This window comes from Elgaria multicarinata, chromosome 1 (genome assembly GCF_023053635.1).
Source record: "Elgaria multicarinata webbii isolate HBS135686 ecotype San Diego chromosome 1, rElgMul1.1.pri, whole genome shotgun sequence".
NCBI classification, from domain to species: Eukaryota; Metazoa; Chordata; class Lepidosauria; order Squamata; family Anguidae; genus Elgaria; species Elgaria multicarinata.
The window spans coordinates 34,147,526-34,165,401 of record NC_086171.1 but is presented as its reverse complement, the minus strand read 5'-3'; the positions used below and the strand labels follow the sequence as shown (position 1 = coordinate 34,165,401).

The following is a 17,876-nucleotide window of genomic DNA, read 5'->3' as shown; positions in this document are numbered from 1 at the left end:
TCCCTCCCCCTTTCTCACCGCATCACTAGCCACACCCACTCAGTCAAACATTCCGCACTCGCTAGACATACAAATACCTAAGGGACAGAAAGGTGGGTATCGCCACAGCGGTGCTTGAGGAACAATGCTCAGCACCATGGATTCTCCAGTATGGGGTTCCACAGGGGTCAGTCTTGTCCCCCATGCTGTTTAACATGTACATGAAACTATTGGGTGCAGTCATCCGGAGTTTTGGAGTGTGCTGTCAGCAGTACGCTGATGACATGCAGCTCTACTTCTCCTTTTCATCTTCAGCAGATGAGGCTGTGGATGTGCTGAACCGGTGCCTGGCTGCAACAATGGACTGGATGAGGGCTAATAAACTGAAACTCAATCCAGACAAGACTGAGATACTGCTAGTGGATGGTTCTGCTGACCAGATAGTGGGTGTTCAACCTGCTCTGGATGGGGTTGCACTCCCCCTGAAGGAGCAAGTTCATAGCTTGAGGGTTCTCCTAGTACCATCTCTGTCCCTTGAGGCTCAGGTGGCCTCGGTGGCACAGAGCGCTTTTTACCAACTTCGGTTGGTGGCCCAGCTACACCCCCTATCTGGATAGGTATAATTTAACTTCAGTTGTCCATGCTCTGGTAACCTCCAAATTAGATTACTGCAACGCGCTCTACATGGGACTGCCTTTGAAGACGGTTCGGAAGCTGCAGCTTGTGCAAAATGCAGCGGCCAGATTGATAACCGGAACCAGAAGGTTCGAACATATAAGACTGATTCTGGCTCGCTTGCATTGGCTGCCTATACGTTTCAGAGCCCAATTCAAGGTGCTGGTTTTAACTTATCAAGCCTTACATGGGACCACATTACCTGATGGAACGCCTCTCCTAACATGAACCTACCCATACACTGTGCTCAACATCTAAGGTCCTCCTCCGAGTGCAGCTTGGAGGATGGCAACAAGAGATAGGGCCTTTTCAGTTGAGGCCCCCCAATTATGGAATGATCTCCCTGATGAGGCTCGCCTGGCACCAACATTGTTATTTTTTGGTGCCAGGTCAAGACTTTTCTCTTTTCCCAGGCAGTTAACAACATATGCTGAGTTGTTTTTAATTGACCCCAGAATCGTTGTTTTAAAAGGATATTGTTGTTTTTATGTTCTTGATGGTTTTAAATGTTGTATACTTGTTTTTAATGTCCACTGTTTTTAACTTCTGTAAACTGCCTAAAGAGCTTCAGCTATGGGGCAGTATATAAATGTAAATAAATAAATAAATAAATACACTAGGACAGTGCTATGGAGTCTGTGTGGGAGTTGGAGAATGGCCATAGCTTAGCGGTAGCACACTTGCTTAACATCCAGAAGGTCCCAGTTTCAAGTCCTGGCATTTCCACGTAGAGCTAGGAAAGACCCTTGTCTGAAACCCTAGAGCTTGGTTGGGCAACTCTGAGAGACCTGGGAGCCATTTTCAGCCATTAAACAACCTCCCAACCCAGGTCACACTTCTCCCTGCCAGCGGTGCTGAAAACATAATTAAAAATATTTTAAATCACATCCAGAGTGGCTATGGAACACTAAGAGGGTCAAAACATTTCAAAATGGCCGCTCCAGATGCCATTTTGTTAAATAAATGTTGTTTTTACAATTCTGGGGAGCCACATGCAGCCTGTGGGTTGCACATTAGCCACCCCATGCCCTAGAGAACCTCTGTCAGTCAGTGTAAACAGTAGTCACCTAGATGGCCACTTGTCAGTTTCTGTATCAGGCAGCTTCATGTGTCCCTACAAGGTACCTCAAAGCATCACACCTCACAGCTCTTTCTCCCTATTCTCTATGGTGGACAGAAATGTAGCTCGACAGGGGGAAAGTAGCACAGTGTGCAGAGATGTAAACAGGAAAGAGGTGAAGGCAGCAGGGTTCTGGGTGAACGTGGCAAAATATGGACAGTTTCCACCTACAATCTTAATTTGTGAGGCTGCTTTAACTGAAACTATGATATTCTGGAGCAAACTAGTCTTGCTTGGTTCTACTTCCTCTCTACTCAGCACTAGTGAGACCACACCTGGAATATTGTGTACGATTCTGGGCACCACATTTCCAGAAGGACATTGACAGGCTAGAACAGATTCAGAGGACAGCAACAAAGATGATGCAGGGACTTGAGGATGTGCCCTATGAGGACAGGCTGAAAGAACATGGGATGTTCAGTCTGGAGAAAAGAAGACTATGGGGAGACATGTTAGCAGTGTTCATGTACATAGAAGGGTACCACAAGGAAGATGGTCAAGAAGTATTTCCCAGTGCCACAGAAATGAGGACTCGAAATAAGTTACAGCTACCTAGATTTGGATTAAATATAAGGAAAAACTGCCTGATGGTAAGATCTGTATAACAGTGGAACAGTCTACATATGGAGGTTGTGGGATCTCCATCTCTGGAAGTTTTAAGAAGAGGCTGCTTAGCCACCTCTCATGGATGGTTTGCTTTTCCTGCACATTGCGGAGGGTTGGACTAGAAGATGTTTGTGCTCCCTTCCAACTACACAGTTTCTGACTGTTAGAGCAGTACGACAATGGAACCAGTTACCTAGAAAGGTTGTGGGCTTTCCCACACTAGAGGCATTCAAGAGGCAGCTGGACAACCATCTGTCAGGGATGCTTTAGCGTGGATTCCTGCATTGAGCAGGGGGTTGGACTCGATGGCCTATATAGGCCCCTTACAACTCTACTATTCTATGATTCTACTCAGATTTGCAGATTTAAAAGTGAGCAGAAGCTTGTCTGATCTCTAGGTAAAGGGTGTCACAGTCTTGTATCATTTCATCAAAATAATATACGGTCATATGTGAACCATTATTGCATTATTCTATCCACACTGCAAGTTGTCATCTTACCTTTGTAACCCACCATTTTGGAATTCTTTAAGAGTTCTAGACACCTTATTTCCTCTTCATGGATTTCCTGACGTAATCTACATTCCGGATGAATACCTTTTACCTGTTAAACAAACAGAGGAGCTGGTTTTAGAACACTTCAATGTCATACAAATCATGTCACTATCTATGCAGCAGAACCCTAACTTTAGGAATATTTTTGAATAAATAGAATAAACCCAACATTTTAAAATGGTAACAGTAATAGATTTATGTATATCGCTTATGTTCAAAGCGTTTCATATAAGTTACCTAAGCAATTTGTACAAGAACCCGTCACACAGTATGAATGTAACGTGTATTGTTGATAAAAAATCATTGTATTTCATAGGAGTTTTATTCTTAATTATCTTTATATGCTGATTGTATGTGATTAGTAACAGATGTGATGAGGCCTAACCTACACAAAGCAGGATATTGCACTATGAAAGTGGTATATAAAAGGCAGGAGCCACACTACTGCTTTATAGCAGTATTGAAGTGCACTGACAACTGTTGGGGCCTATTAACACATACCATATACCGCTTTCATACCACTTTCATAATGCAATATCTTGCGTCGTGTGGCTCCTGCTTTCATACCGCTCTCATAGTGCAATATCCTGCTTGGTGTAGATTAGGCCTGCGATAACAGTGGGCCTGTTCAGACACCACGCTAAGCCATGGTTAGGCCACTAACCCTTTTGCGGTAAAGGGCGAGTGAGTGTTTAAACCGTTGTTATGTAGCCACCATGGTTAGAAATGGTTCATACAACACTGCCCTCTTTTGTAGCTGGTCACTCTAGTATAGCTCCTGCAGCTTTAACTGTTGTGATGAAGAGGGAATTTTACCAGGTGCTGCATGCATAACAAATGACACCTGCTGAAATTTCCTTTTCTGTACAAGTGTTAAAGATACAGGAGCCCTGTCCTCCTTTTCATATGGTCACCCTATGACAAGCTAGTGAGTTCATGGCAGAGGCAAGAGTCAAACTATTGATTTTCTGGTTCACAGTGCAGTTTCTTGCCCATCACGCTACACTTACTACATTTTCAGCACATGCAATTCTTGATATCCTTGCAATATACAAATGTTTTAACAAATAAATAAATATATTCTGCCAAATTGGACTTCAAAAATGAGGCAGCCTTTTGCTCAGAAGCTTTGCCAGATGAAACTTCGAAACTATGCTCTCCTGAACAAAGAAATGCCCTTGATTCCTGCCTTAACTGCTCCAGAGCGAACAATGCAGCCACAGGTAACAATCACTTGACGCTGCAGGCATATTTGACAGTGTTGATTGGAGGGACTTGCAGCGTTTCAAGGCAAGATGAAATAATTATAAACCAAGGAAACACATTTTTGCTATTAAGGGTGAAATTGTTTAATGGGGGATGGAAAGCTGACCAGTTTGCTTGAAGAACCAAAATGCACAAACTTTAACATGGTAACGTTTTACCTTTTCTATGTGTATCCCTTATTTTATGAAGGTTGCAACGTTTCCGGGAAAATAGATTGCAGTCTGAAAGATATTCTTTTATTCCTTGTGTTGGTTACCTCTCTCAACTGGAACATGAAATAGGTACCTCATTCATTCATAGCACTGCTCCTGCAAGTTGGGTTGACACCTTTTCCCCTAGCCCCACGCCTCTGTGTCTTTAACAGCTTCCTGGCCTGCAGAAACATACAAGATGAAGCTTTTCTTAGCATGGAAATAACGTGCTGAGAGAAGCTTCACATGCTTAACATCTGTGAGTCAGGCAACTCTTAAAGGCACTGGAGACTTTACTAGGATTTCAATTCAGTTTTAAACGAGGATTCCCACCTTCCTTTTAGAAGAATTCCCAAGGCAGCTAACAGTACAGACAGCCTTCTTCAACCTGGGGTCCTCCAGATGTTTTGGACTACAATTCCCAGCATTTCTGACCATTGGCCATGTTTGCCGGGGCTGATGGGAGATGAAGTCCAAAAACATCTGGAGCGCACTTAGTTGGGCAAGATTGGCATAGACTCAGGCGGTGACACCATGGTTCAGTGGTTGAGTACAACCTTTCATATGGGAAAGGTTTCAATCTCCAGAAACACCATTTAAGGGACCAGGGAACCAGTGAATGCAAAGACCCTTACTTGAGACTCTGGAGACTGGGAGAGCTGCTGCCAATCAAAGCAGACCATTTTGGCTAAATGGATAAATAGTCTGACCTGGTATAAAGTCAGACAATTAAACAACAATGAAGAATTAAAATGTAAGCTGTGGGACTCCAAATGGCTTAGATGTCACTCTTTTTGCCCTGTGAGTACATATTTACTAGCTTTCTAACATTTGCAAAAGGCGACGTGAATATCAACAGGGACTAAGTCAGCACTTCTAGATATCTGGAAGTGCCAAAGGTGTTGTGCAACCACTTCTGAGGTTCAAGTGAGCACACTTTTGCGATGGCACAGTCAAGAGGAGTTGAGTTGGATGATTCTCCTAGGAATCTCCTATGGCTCAGCTAACCCCACAAACTTAAGATGCCAATTTGTTCACACAAATGGGACCTTACACAGGAAATTGAAGCCTACAGGCGGCTTTATAGAAAGGCTTACATCCTTCCCAAGTGTGCATGATATGTGCCAAAGGTGCTCAATGTCCAGGCCTGTGCAAGTGATGGCCCAATTCCTGCAATACTTCCTGCTCAAAAGAAGAAAAAGAAGGAGGTGGAAGGAAAGATCCTTTCTGTTTGGGCCACAGTGTGGAGCCCCTCTGTGATATGTTACATTAAGCATGCAGTGGAGAAGTAGGCATGCACCCACTCTACCAACATACAGGTCAGGCCAGTAAATGACTAACAATGAAATCCAAAACATGTGAACTCAGAAGTAAGTTCCATTAACTTCAATAGGACTTGCACCCAGACATGTGTGTATAGAATTACCATCTGCTGTCACTGAATCCTGTGTTGTGTATCCTGCATTGAGCAAGTGGGTGGACTAGAACTTTTTTAGGTTGTTGGGCACATGTGGTATTTTGAGAGTATGTTGTGGGCACTCTCACAAAATGGCTACCTTCGGGTGCTTGCTCATTCATAAAATGGCTGACCAGCGGACATGGCTGGTCACAAAACAGTCTTTTCCCAGAAGGGAAACAGACAAAAAGAAAAGTAATGTGGCCAAGAACCTAAGTGCAAGGCAGAGGTGGCGACTGAGCTCCAAAGCACAAAACGGCCCTTTTGAACCCAAATAAATAGAATAGAGTATTTATTTCTTATCTGCCTCTCCCTCTGGATTGAAGTGGGGAACAACATTAAATACAAAATCACAATAAAATGCATAAAACTGGTTAAAAACATATAAAACTCATAAACCTTCTCCTCATCTCTCATTCTCTCTTACCGTCAATGATGTTATGCTTACCCCAGTCAAGGAAGCTCGTAGTCTTGGCTTTATATTTGATTCCTCGCTCTCCTTTATTCCTCATAATGAGGCAGTAGCTAAATCCTGCCGTTTTTTCCTGTATAATATTGCCAGGATTCGATCATTTTTGTCTGTCTCTTCTGCCAAGACGCTTGTTCATGCACTGGTTATTTCTCGGCTGGACTACTGCAACTTTCTTCTCTCTGGCCTTCCTTCCTCTCACATCAGTCCGCTTGTTTCTGTCCACCACTCTGCCACTAAGATCATCTTCCTGGCTCGCCGCACTGACCATGTTACTCCACTTCTGAAATCTCTTCACTGGCTTCCAATTCACTTCAGAATCCAATATAAACTTCTCCTGTTGACCCTCAAAGCTTTTCACGGTCTAGCTCCTTCCTATCTCTCCTCTCTCATCTCACACTATTGCCCCGCTCATGCTCTTCGCTCCTCTGATGCCATGTTTCTCGCCTGCCCAAGGGCCTCTACTTCCCTTGCTCGGCTTCGTCCATTTTCTTCTGCTGCCCCTTACGCCTGGAACGCTCTTCCAGAACATTTGAGATCTACAAGTTCAATCGCAGCTTTTAAAGCTCAGCTAAAAACTTTTCTTTTTCCTAAAGCTTTTAAAACTTGATTTTGTTCTGACTTTATACTGTTAGTTTTACCCTACCCTGTGCCTGTTTACCCTACCCTGTGCCTGTTTGCATTCTCTTCCCCTCCTTATTGTTTTACCATGATTTAATTAGAATGTAAGCCTAAGCGGCAGGGTCTTGCTATTTACTGTTTTACTCTGTACAGCACCATGTACATTGATGGTGCTATATAAATAAATAAATTAATAATAATAATAATAATAATAATAACAACAACAATATTAAAATAACAATTGGACATGTTAAAAAAACATCTGGGTAGGCCTGCAGGAAGAGATCAGTCTTTATGTCTTTCTTAAACTCAGCAAGTCAACGAATCTCTCCCGGGAGGCCATTCCACAGCTTGGGGGTGGCAGAAGAAAAGGTCCTCTGGGCAACAGTTGTCAGCCTAGTTTTAGTTGACTGAAAAAAGTTCTCCCCAGAGGACCTGAGTGTGCAGGGCGGATTGTACGGGAGAAGGTGATCACGCAAGTAACCTGGACCCAAACCATGTAGGGCTTTAAAGGTAATAACCAACACTTTGTACTTTGCCCGGAAACTAATTGGCAGCCCCTAATATGGTCACCCCTAGGTTGACCAGTGACCAACCTGGCTGCCATATTTTGATCTAGTAGAAGTTTCCAGACTAGGTACAAAGGTAGCCCTATGTACAGCCCATTGCAGAAGTCATGCCTCTAAGTTACCAGCGCGTGCACTACTGTCTTTAGGTCTTCTAACTCTAGGAAGGGTAAAATTATAGGCACTTCACTTCACAGCATGCATGCCATCCCCCAGCATGCATGCCATCCCCCAGTTTTTGTTTTAAAAGTTCTTGATTTTAAAATATTTTAAAGAAATATAATTAAAATCAGAAGGGGCAGGGAGCCTGGTGGGCAGCATGCTGAAAACCCAGGACTTGATGGTCACGAAGATACCTTCAAGCTCTAAAATTCTGCAATTCTATGCAAAAAAAAACCTCTTCCAAAGAACACAGTTGCCTTTCACCCAACTTCCAGCGAACGATTCAAGGAAGTGCCACACACAAACCAAAAATCATACCTCCAGCCTAGACCATCGAGCCCTGTTGAATTTCAACACAGGTGTCCTGCCAGACAAAAAGTTGGCAACCGTGAAAGTATAGCAGTTTCCAACGCTATCTTCCATCTCCGAGTATGCTTCTGTGCTTACAAATTTGTTACGGACGACACAGTCCTTATTGTTAGGATTACTTACAACGGAAATCACAGAACAAAACAAGTTGCAATTTTGTATATAACTGGCGCATTATAAATCCCAATGTAACCATATGTTGATTAAACAACGTCTAAAGATATGTTGATTAAACAACGTCTAAAAATATTTCATCTTTTCTCATCTCTAAATGATGTGATTGAAATGTTCTATAAACATGATTTAGCCAAGATGCTTGGAGTGTTGTTTACTAGATATGCATCCAAAAACTACCAGAAGATGTGCAGAATGCTCTCCTTCTGAATATTCCTTGCATGACACATTGTGGTCTTGCATATTCTTTTTCTAATAAATGAACCAGTTTAATTCCTCTACACTTAAGAAACAGGAGGCCTTTAGGCACCGAGTGATAAAATGCCACACCAGAGCAGAGTTCAACATACTGCATACATGGGGGGTTGTACTAATTTCTCTATGCAGATTTATTAAAAGCTCGTTTCGGTAAGAAGGGAATACATTACATGGCACGCAATTAGTTGAACTGCAGTCGTTAAAGGTACAGTATAATTAAAATCAGCTTTCAAGGGATGGGGAGGAAGCAATTTGGCAACCGATCCAACATTTGAGACAAGCACCATTTACCAAATTTGGTCCTGACCATGCTGTGAATGGGTGCAAATCCCTTCTGCGTGTTTCCATTTGATGTGTGAATTAAATAGAAATTCAATAATTCATATTCACGACTTTAGGGTACAATCCTTTGGTCCCTAGCAGGGAGTCTTAGAGGCCATATGATTTTGTGGGTCTCTCTTCCTGTGGGCAAGAGGAGAGATCTGCCCCCTAAAGCAGGAGGCCTGCAGTTCAACTATTTGTGTGCCACAGCTTGCAACAACAGCGAGAAGGTCTATCGCCATTGCTTTTCTAGTGCCAGTATGCCAAAAGCAGGAAAGGGGGAAAGGGAATCATTTGGGGGGGGGGAGCTTTGGATCTGCTTGATCCAAATCCCTATTGCGTCCTTGACACATCCCAGGAACAAGAAGAGGGAAAGTAGGATGGCCATAACTCATTTCCCCTTCCATTGGAACTAACAGAACAAAGAGAGAGAAATGTACAAAAACCACCCACCAATGAAAGGAAAAAAGGTGGGGGAGGAAATGCCACCACTAGGGTGACCATATGAAAAGGAGGACAGGGCTCCTGTATCTTTAACAGTTGTATAGAAAAGGGAATTTCAGCAGGTGTCATTTGTATGCATGCATGCAGCACCTGGTGAAATTCCCCTCTTCATCACAACAGTTAAAGCTGCAGGAGCCCTGCCTAGTGTCACCAGATACAAGAGGGCCGGGGGGGTCCTGCAGCTTTGTGATGAAGAGGGCATTTCAGCCAGTGCTTCAAGCTGCAAGAGCCCTGCCCTCTTTTGTACCTGGTCACTCCAGTATAGCTTCTCCAGCTTTAACAGTTGTGATGAAGAGGGGATTTCACCAGGTGCTGCATGCATACAAATGGCACCTGCTGAAATTCCCTTTTCAATACAACTGTTAAAAATATAGGAGCCCTGTCCTCCTTACCATAGGGTCAGCCTATAGAAGCCAACTTCTGGTCGATAAAATCATGGGTGGGGGGAACACACTCTTGCATCATACTTCAGAAAACAGATTACTCTTTTTGTAGTAAATTGTCACATTTGTAACAGCCCTAAAGGGAAAGTTGATATAAGGATGCAACAGTTCTGGGCACCACACTTCAAGAAGGACGCAGACAAGCTGGAGGGGGTTCAGAGGAGGGCAACCAGGATGATCAGGGGTCTGGAAACAAAGCGCTATGAAGAGAGACTGAAAGAACGGGGCATGTTTAGCCTGGAGAAGAGAAGATTGAGGGGAGACATGATAGCACTCTTCAAATACTTGAAAGGTTGTCACACAGAGGAGAGCCAGAATCTCTTCTCGATCATCCCAGAGTGCAGGACACGGAATAATGGGCTCAAGTTACAGGAAGCCAGATTCTGGCTGAACATCAGAAGAAACGTCCTGACTGTTAGAGCAGTACGACAATGGAACCAGTTACCTAGGGTGGTTGTGGGTTCTCCCACACTAGAGGCATTCAAGAGGCAGCTGGACAACCATCTGTCAGGGACACTTTAAGGTGGATTTCTGCATTGAGTAGGGGGTTGGACTTGATGGCCTTATAGCCCCTTCCAACTCTATTCTATGATTCTATGACCTGAAAAAAATGTGACATTAGATAGATCATACATGAGAATTATTCTGAAGAGCCATGACACAATTATTATGGGGAGGAAGAGGCATCATTTTTCTGCTTCCATTCCTTTCTGGGAGTGGGCGGGAGGTATTATGACTTTTTGTGTTAGTGCAACAATATTTTAAGGCCAGTGCCATCTGTCTCAACTGAAAGTCCTGGAAGACTTGCAAAGTGGACATCTTACAACAATATTAAGATATACATCTGCGGATGTTTTCCAATTGCTTCCCAACATGTGGTGTCAAAACTCCCGTAGAGAAATGTAATATTGATGTAATATGCTTCTACTTGGGCCACAAATGAGTTGAAAATAATACAGTATTATCGATTAGGATATTTCATGCTGCAGGAAGGGGAATGTTACTTTTGAATTTTCTTTTATGGGACAAAATTTCCTTGTAATTAGAAAACTAGCACAGAAAACAGCACATAGAACTGGGATACAACTGTTCTCCAGGACATGTTAGGTATTTCCCCCCAGCCCAACTTGCCGGAACTTTGGAACATGGAAGAGGATTCAATAATGCAACCCCACATGTAGCTCGAAGTGGTAGAATCTACTCTACTATCTCAGAATTCTACCATGTATTTTCTGCTGTGTGTGTAGATCACAAGGCTCATACATGCTTAAGCCTGCAACCTTATACAGCTCTGCTCAGAAGAAAGTCCCATTGAACTCAGTGAGATTTATTTCAAAGTAAGTGTATTAGGATTTCAGCCAGGTCTACTCAGAAGCAAGTCACTTGAAATGGATGATCAAAGGAACAGGAGATACACCAACAGCACCATCCAGAAAACACAAACTTTGTCCCTAGCATATTTTTTGTCTTGGCATTCTTCTAAAAACTTGCTAAGGACACATGCATGGTCACAACAGCACCATCCAGAAAACACAAACTTTGTCCCTAGCATATTTTTTGTCTTGGCATTCTTCTAAAAACTTGCTAAGGACACATGCATGGTCACAATAGTATTTTTTTTTTAAAATCCTCCTTACAAAAAAATTATGTCTTTAAAGTGCCAGAAGACTTCAGCTATTCAGGTAATCAGAAATGCAATAAATAAATAAATAAATCTCCCTCCCCTACAGTTTTTTTTTTTAATCTGCAGCATTTGATCCAGAATTATCATCATACCCTAGTTTCGTATTCAAAAATACCAATACAGAACAAAATTTCAATTCCAAACGATACGTGGGCGTTGAAAGAACTGGAAAATGGCCACACCATCTCAACTTTGAGTAGACAAGGAGGCTTGGCATAATTCATTTGTGCAGCCCATAATATATTTAGCCTAGGGGCTAGTTGGGTTGTGTGATGGGTGCAGAAGGCAATGGGAGCACTTCTGTTTACAGCAGTGACGCATAATTGATTAAATATTTTGTCTGTTTTGTCCTGACCTTTCGCAATGTATTGCAGCACAATCTAGAAGTTTATAGGCACGGGGAATACCTCTGGGTGATGTCATGCTTTAGAAGCATGTACTGCATTCCTCTTTCTGAAATGCTAAGCAGTCCGCACGCTGTGTAGTTTACCAGTTAAATCTGCATTCAAGCACTTACCTATACTTACAATCAGTGCCCTCCACCCAAGACCCTTGGTCCATTTAGCTCAGTACTAATGACACTGACTTGCAGCGGCTCTCCAGGGTTTTTTCCAAGCTGGAATCGAACCTGGGACCTTCTGCATGCAAAGCAGGTGCTCTACCACTGAGCCACAGCCCCAACTCCCACCCTTGACAAGGATGAATGGCAATGAACCAGTTGCCCCTTAACATTTTTAACCAGTCTGTCATTTTGCCACTCCGGGTCGGGCTCTTTAAATGCATGGTTATGGGAGTGAAGCAGCCATTCAAAGCAGTGTTAGTGACTGGGAGTATGGAACCTTGCGTGCATACATTTCAAAATTTAACACATTGCCCATGCACTTGCTCTTCTGAATGTGCGGGTGAACACTTCTGACATCTTACTAATATAATGGAATACACCCAGGCACTAACATCCAGTCACTTTACTAATGGGAAGCCCCATGCTCTAAATCACCCTTCCTTCCCCAACCTGGTGTGTGGGACTCCAGCTCCCATCAACTAGAAACACAGACAATGCTGGCTGGGGACAATGGGAGTTGCAATCCAAAACCCCAGAGGGCAACATCTTCACCTTTACTCTTTTCTACACCCGCATCTTATGGGGTGTGCTCTGCGCGCCTCTCCCCAAATGTTTAAAATGATATGACCAACGCCAAGAAGAAAGACGGGACGGAGGGAATCGCTGGGACAAAGCCTGGGGCGGTGGGGAATAATAGATGAAAAGGAGTGGGAGAAATTAGAAAAGTTGCCCGGGCTGAATTTTTAAGTAGAGGGGAGGGAAGGCGTGGGAGCTGGCGGCGTTTGTTCAGCCGGTGAACTCTGCACATGCTCAAGGACTAACCCTCTCCTTGTGAAGGATGGGCGCAAGCGCGGGGGGCAAATCAGCGAGCTGCAGGGAAACCTCAGAGGGCTACTCACCAGCCCCAATGTCCACCACCAGCAGGTCGAGAAGAGAACGAGGCGCAGAAAGGGCGGCATGCCAGCCACCAAGTACCGGAGAGGCGCGCTGGGCTATCCGGGGCCGGGCGACGCAGTGAGCTCGGAAAGCTTCCTGAGCCGCAAAGTGCCTCTCGCGGAAACATAAGGCAGCCGGGCGGGCGGGCCCCGCCTCCAGTGCGCTCCGCTCGCAGGGCGCGCACGTGGGGCGCACTGGCTGCCCGGCTCGCGTCGCTGGAAGCGCCCTCCGCGATCACAGCGCCGGTGCGGACGCTCCTGCCCTCGCCGCCTCTCGAGCCAGACTGGTTCCCCGGCACTCTGGAACGGGTGCTACTGCTCAGCCACCGGGACTCCGACTCCTCCTCTCCGCCTTCTCCAGTCCCTCCTCTGCGCTCCTTACGTTTGCTCTCTTCAGGGACTACCTTCCCCCCCCCCCGCTTTTTAAAATGCATTTATTTTAAGTAATTAAATCCTACCCGCAGGGGCGCCTTGCGTTTTTAAACAGCTGCGTGACAGGCAGAGAAATTAAGTGCAGCCTTGTTATTTTGGAGGAGAGGCGAGAACGGCTGAGTTCGGACGACACGCTAATCAACGGTTGTTTCCCATTCTGTTCCTATTAACACCCCCCCCCCCCCAAGCAGTTGATTAGCGTGTCATCCGAACTCAGCCAACTTCTTTCAGCCCGAGGGCCGGATTCCCTTCCGGAAAAGCACTCAGGGGCCACATCCCATTGGTGGGCGGGCCAAAAATCACCCCCCCAATGCATAATGGCAGTTTAAGGGTGCAAGCCTATGCTAGGGTGACCATATGAAAAGGAGGACAGAGCTCCTGTATCTTTAACAGTTGTATTGAAAAGTGAATTTCAGAAGGTGTCATTTCTATACATGGAGAACCTGGTGAAATTTCCTCTTCATCACAACAGTTAAAGTTGCAGGTGCCCTGCCCTCTTTTAAATCTGGTCACTCAGCTTTAACTGTTGTGATGAAGAGAAAATTTCACCAGGTTCTCCATATATACAAATGACACCTCCTGAAATTCCCTTCTCTTTGCAACTATTAAAGATACAGGAGCCCTGTCCTCCTTTTCATATGGTCACCCTAGCCTATGCATGATAGGAAACCCCCCCCCCCAAAAAAATCCTACAATTCCCTGCATTCTGGTTGGGAAATGCTGGGAATTGTAGGAATTTTGTCTGTCTAAACATGCACAGGATTGCACCCTAAAGCTTTTACAGCCAGTAACAAAGCTTTCAGAACATTTCAACCTTTCACAAAGCAGGGAAAATGGTACAGAAGCCAAAATAGCACCACCGATCAGTGGTTTATTTATTTATTACATTTTTATACCGCCCAATAGCCGAAGCTATTGGGAGAAGGCGTAGGGAGCACAGCCATACAGGGAATTCCGGAGGGTCCAATGGGGACCTAGACTAGGGTAATGGACTTGTAGCCTTCCCCCAACCTAGCTCCTTCCAGAGGTATTGGACTACAACCCCCATCATCTCACTGGCCATGTTGGCTAGGGATAATTGGAGTTGTAGTTCAACACATCTGGAGGACCTCAAGTGTAGACGGATCCGGCACAGCCGGAATAGCTCCTCAGATGGCTCCTGGGAAAGCCAGGAGTCTACCTCACCAGGTTGTTGTGTGGCTCTATTTTTTATTATTTATTTATTTAAAGTATTTAAGCAAGTAGTAGTGGAGGCTGGTGGCTCTGATGCCAGTGGGGCGGTGAATCCACTTCACGTTGCAGCTTCTTCGGAGTTCTGGCCGATTCTGACTGAAACCCAGAATGGATTCACTGCCCCTTGACCTTGGAGCCACAAGCCTCCACTGGTTAGTAGCCTGATTGTCCCTAGCCTCAGGCTTAGAATCTGAATTTAAAGCATAACACACAAGTTATAAGAGACAGGGAGGGAGGATATTGTTTTTAAAAAGAGTATAGAAGGGGATGGTGACAGTACACATCCAATCCCTGTTCTGTTCACAGGATAGTTTGTTGGATAAACATATAAATATATAAACCTCATGGGATAACCTCATGCACACTGTACTTCTGAGCAATTCAGAGGAAGGACAGGACACAAGTCTGATAAATATGCAGTACATGATTGAAGGTTTCTCCTTTAATCACTTTATTGAGCTTTGATAGAAAAAGAAGCACAAAAATTCATCAACGTTTGTATGGAGCATTAGGAGTTGCTGTGAAGCTCATTAACAGCTAAAAATGGAAAAGCCACCATGGCCCTCTTCAGACGCTAAGCCACGGTGGTTAAGCATTTTGAGCTAAACATTATGACTTAGCGTGTTGTGTGAACCATTCCTAACCATGGTGGCTGCATACAGCAGCACAATTAGCATTACTGATGTATATTAAAAGAAGCGATCATTGAAGGGGTATACACACACACACATGATTTATGATGACTGCTTTAACTTTTGTTTGCCACTTTGGTCAGATAAAAGTGTTATAAACATTTTAGAACTGAAACTAGGGCTGTACACCACTTTGGTTCTGGATCCGGATCCCAAACCAAGATGGCCTGAATCAGATAACTTCGGTCCAAATCTGGATCAGGCTGAAGCAGCACAAAGCAGTTTGGATTGGAACTTTGGAGCATTTTGTCTTGATCCGGAACGATGGCAAGCCACTGCCCCCACCCACTGGAAATAGCCCTTTACGGCCATATTGGGACCACAATACCTGATGGAACGCCTCTCCCGACGTGAATATACCCGGTCACTACGTTCAACATCTAAGGTCCTCCTCCGGGTGCCTACTCCGAGAGAGGCTTGGAGTGTGGCAACAAGGGACAGGGCCTTTTCGGTGGTGGCCTCCAGACTGTGGAATGATCTCCCTGATGAGGCTCGCCTGGCGCCAACGCTGCTATCTTTCCGGCGCCAGGTTAAGACATTCCTCTTTGCCCAGGCATATGGCGGCACATCCTAATTACCCACATGTTTAGTTTTTAATCGGTTTTTAATGCTTTATGTATGTATGTTCTGTGTTTTAGAGTTTTAAATTTTGTATACTTGTTTTTACCTCAATTCTAGAATTTCTGTAAACTGCCCAGAGAGCCCTGGCTATGGGAGCGGTATATAAGTTTAATAAATAAATAAATAAATATTTGTGCACAACATTACATCTATGACAATACAGAGCCTTAAAAATGGCTCTCATGGAGGACAGGCGGCTGCTGGGTACGAGAGGACAGGTCAGGTAAGTCCTGGCCGCGGTGGGTAGCAGCTCGCTGCGTTTGGGGGGCAACCAGGGGGCCCAACAGACTCCCAGGTGCCCACTGAGCAGCTGCTCAGCAGGCTCCTGGGACACCACAACTTCCAACCCTTTTCACATGTCCAGATCTTGCTTCACATTCAAGTCCAAAGCAAGCCAAGACAGATCAGGGCCAGAGGCCCCGAATCTGTCTCTGAAGTGGGTTGCAGGGTCCCTGCACAACCCTAACTGAAATCTGTTAAAACTACTCTCTCTCCATCTGTCCAAGAGAAGGTCTGCACAGTAGACTTCACTCAGCCTTCTGCCACATGACTTTTCAAAAAGCGTTTTTATCCCACTCTTTAGCCGAAGAGACCCACTCAACACAATCATAAAGCTACATCCGATGAGCGTTTATTGCACGATCATTACTGGGCACTCACAGAGTTTGCTCAGGTCCCTCACATGACGTCGTCTGCCTCCTGTGTGCCTTCCGCCCCTTCTGGCCTTCCTTTCGAGACAAAAAAACCCTCGTTAAGTCCAATGCGTTTTTAAACACGGAATTGGTGCTTTCTCCTGCTGTGTACAGGAGAAGCAGCGCCATTTGAACAGCGGACTCAATGGGCCTCGTGCTCGTTCTGTACTTCCTCTTTTTGAAAGAGGAAGTAACTGAGGAATGAAAACACAGGTGGAGAAGGCAGTGTGTTCCCCCCCTCCCGGTGTGTTGGAGATTGTACATAAAACCAATAAAACAATCAGGTCCCTGTCCACAGGCTAACAACCTGAAAGGAGAAACACAAGAGGAAAAATGGTTGAGAGGGAAGAAGGAAAAGGACGCTCAGCATCCATTATTAAAGTTAAAATAGCCATTCTAATGATCAGCTAGAAACAGTCCAGAGACAGCAGGAGCTTGATGAAGTTGGTGTTTCAGCAGAGCTGATGGAGTGGCCCTATTTCTAATCTCCATCTACTGCAGCTTGTTGCCCAATGGCAGCTGAGGGAAAAGCCCAATGGAGCCAGTCTTTCAGCAGAGCTGGTGGTTGTCAATTAGTATCTGAGGGTTCATCTACACCAGCAGGATATTCCACTATGAAAGCGGTATGAAAACGGTATGTAAAAGGCAGGAGCCACAACTACTGCTTTATAGCGGTATTGAATTACACTGCAGGATCTACACTACTGCTTTATAGTGGTACTGAAGTGCACAGAGGAGTGTTGGAGCCCAGGACACATCTACATCAAGCAGGATAGAACACTATGAAAGCAGTATAAAAGCAGTATGTGGTATGTGTCAATGGGCCCCAACAGTTGTCAGTGCACTTCAATACCGCTATAAAGCAGTAGTGTGGCTCCTGCCTTTTATATACCGCTTTCATAGTGGAATATCCTGCTTAGTGTAGATGAATCCTGAGTTGGAAATTATTCCTCTGAATCTCAGATGTGTTTAGAGAGAGGGTCCCAAACTGAAATTTGGCATCCAGTGCAAACTTCCTCGGTGCTGGAGTGAGGAATAAAATTTCATCTTCTGATGCCCCCAGACAGTCAGCATGGAGCTAAGGGGAAAAGTAGCTGCCACAAGCAGGGCAACCAAGTACATTAGCCCTCAGAAATGAAGGAAAAGTAATCTGCAAATGTTTATGGGCACATTTAGAATGATGAGAGAGTGTTGTGGGCACTCTCATAAAATGGCCACCTTGATGGACATAGTTGGTCATAAAACACCCCATTTCCCAGAAGGCAAACCAATGAGACTAAAAGAAAAGTGT

General features: G+C 44.6%; 1 protein-coding gene across 1 annotated transcript in view; it reads right to left on the bottom strand.

Annotated features, from left to right (window-relative positions):
• VIPR2 (vasoactive intestinal peptide receptor 2) overlaps window positions 1-12,946 on the bottom strand; it is a 79,182-nt gene extending 66,236 nt beyond the window's left edge. The window contains exons 1-2 of the mRNA XM_063125905.1: window positions 12,880-12,946; window positions 2,881-2,983 (exon numbers count right to left, since the gene is read on the bottom strand). Of these exons, the coding sequence (XP_062981975.1) occupies window positions 2,881-2,983; window positions 12,880-12,939 (163 nt within the window). The 5' untranslated portion in view covers window positions 12,940-12,946. The remainder of the gene's footprint in view (window positions 1-2,880; window positions 2,984-12,879) is intronic.
• Between the last annotated feature and the right edge of the window lie 4,930 nt (window positions 12,947-17,876).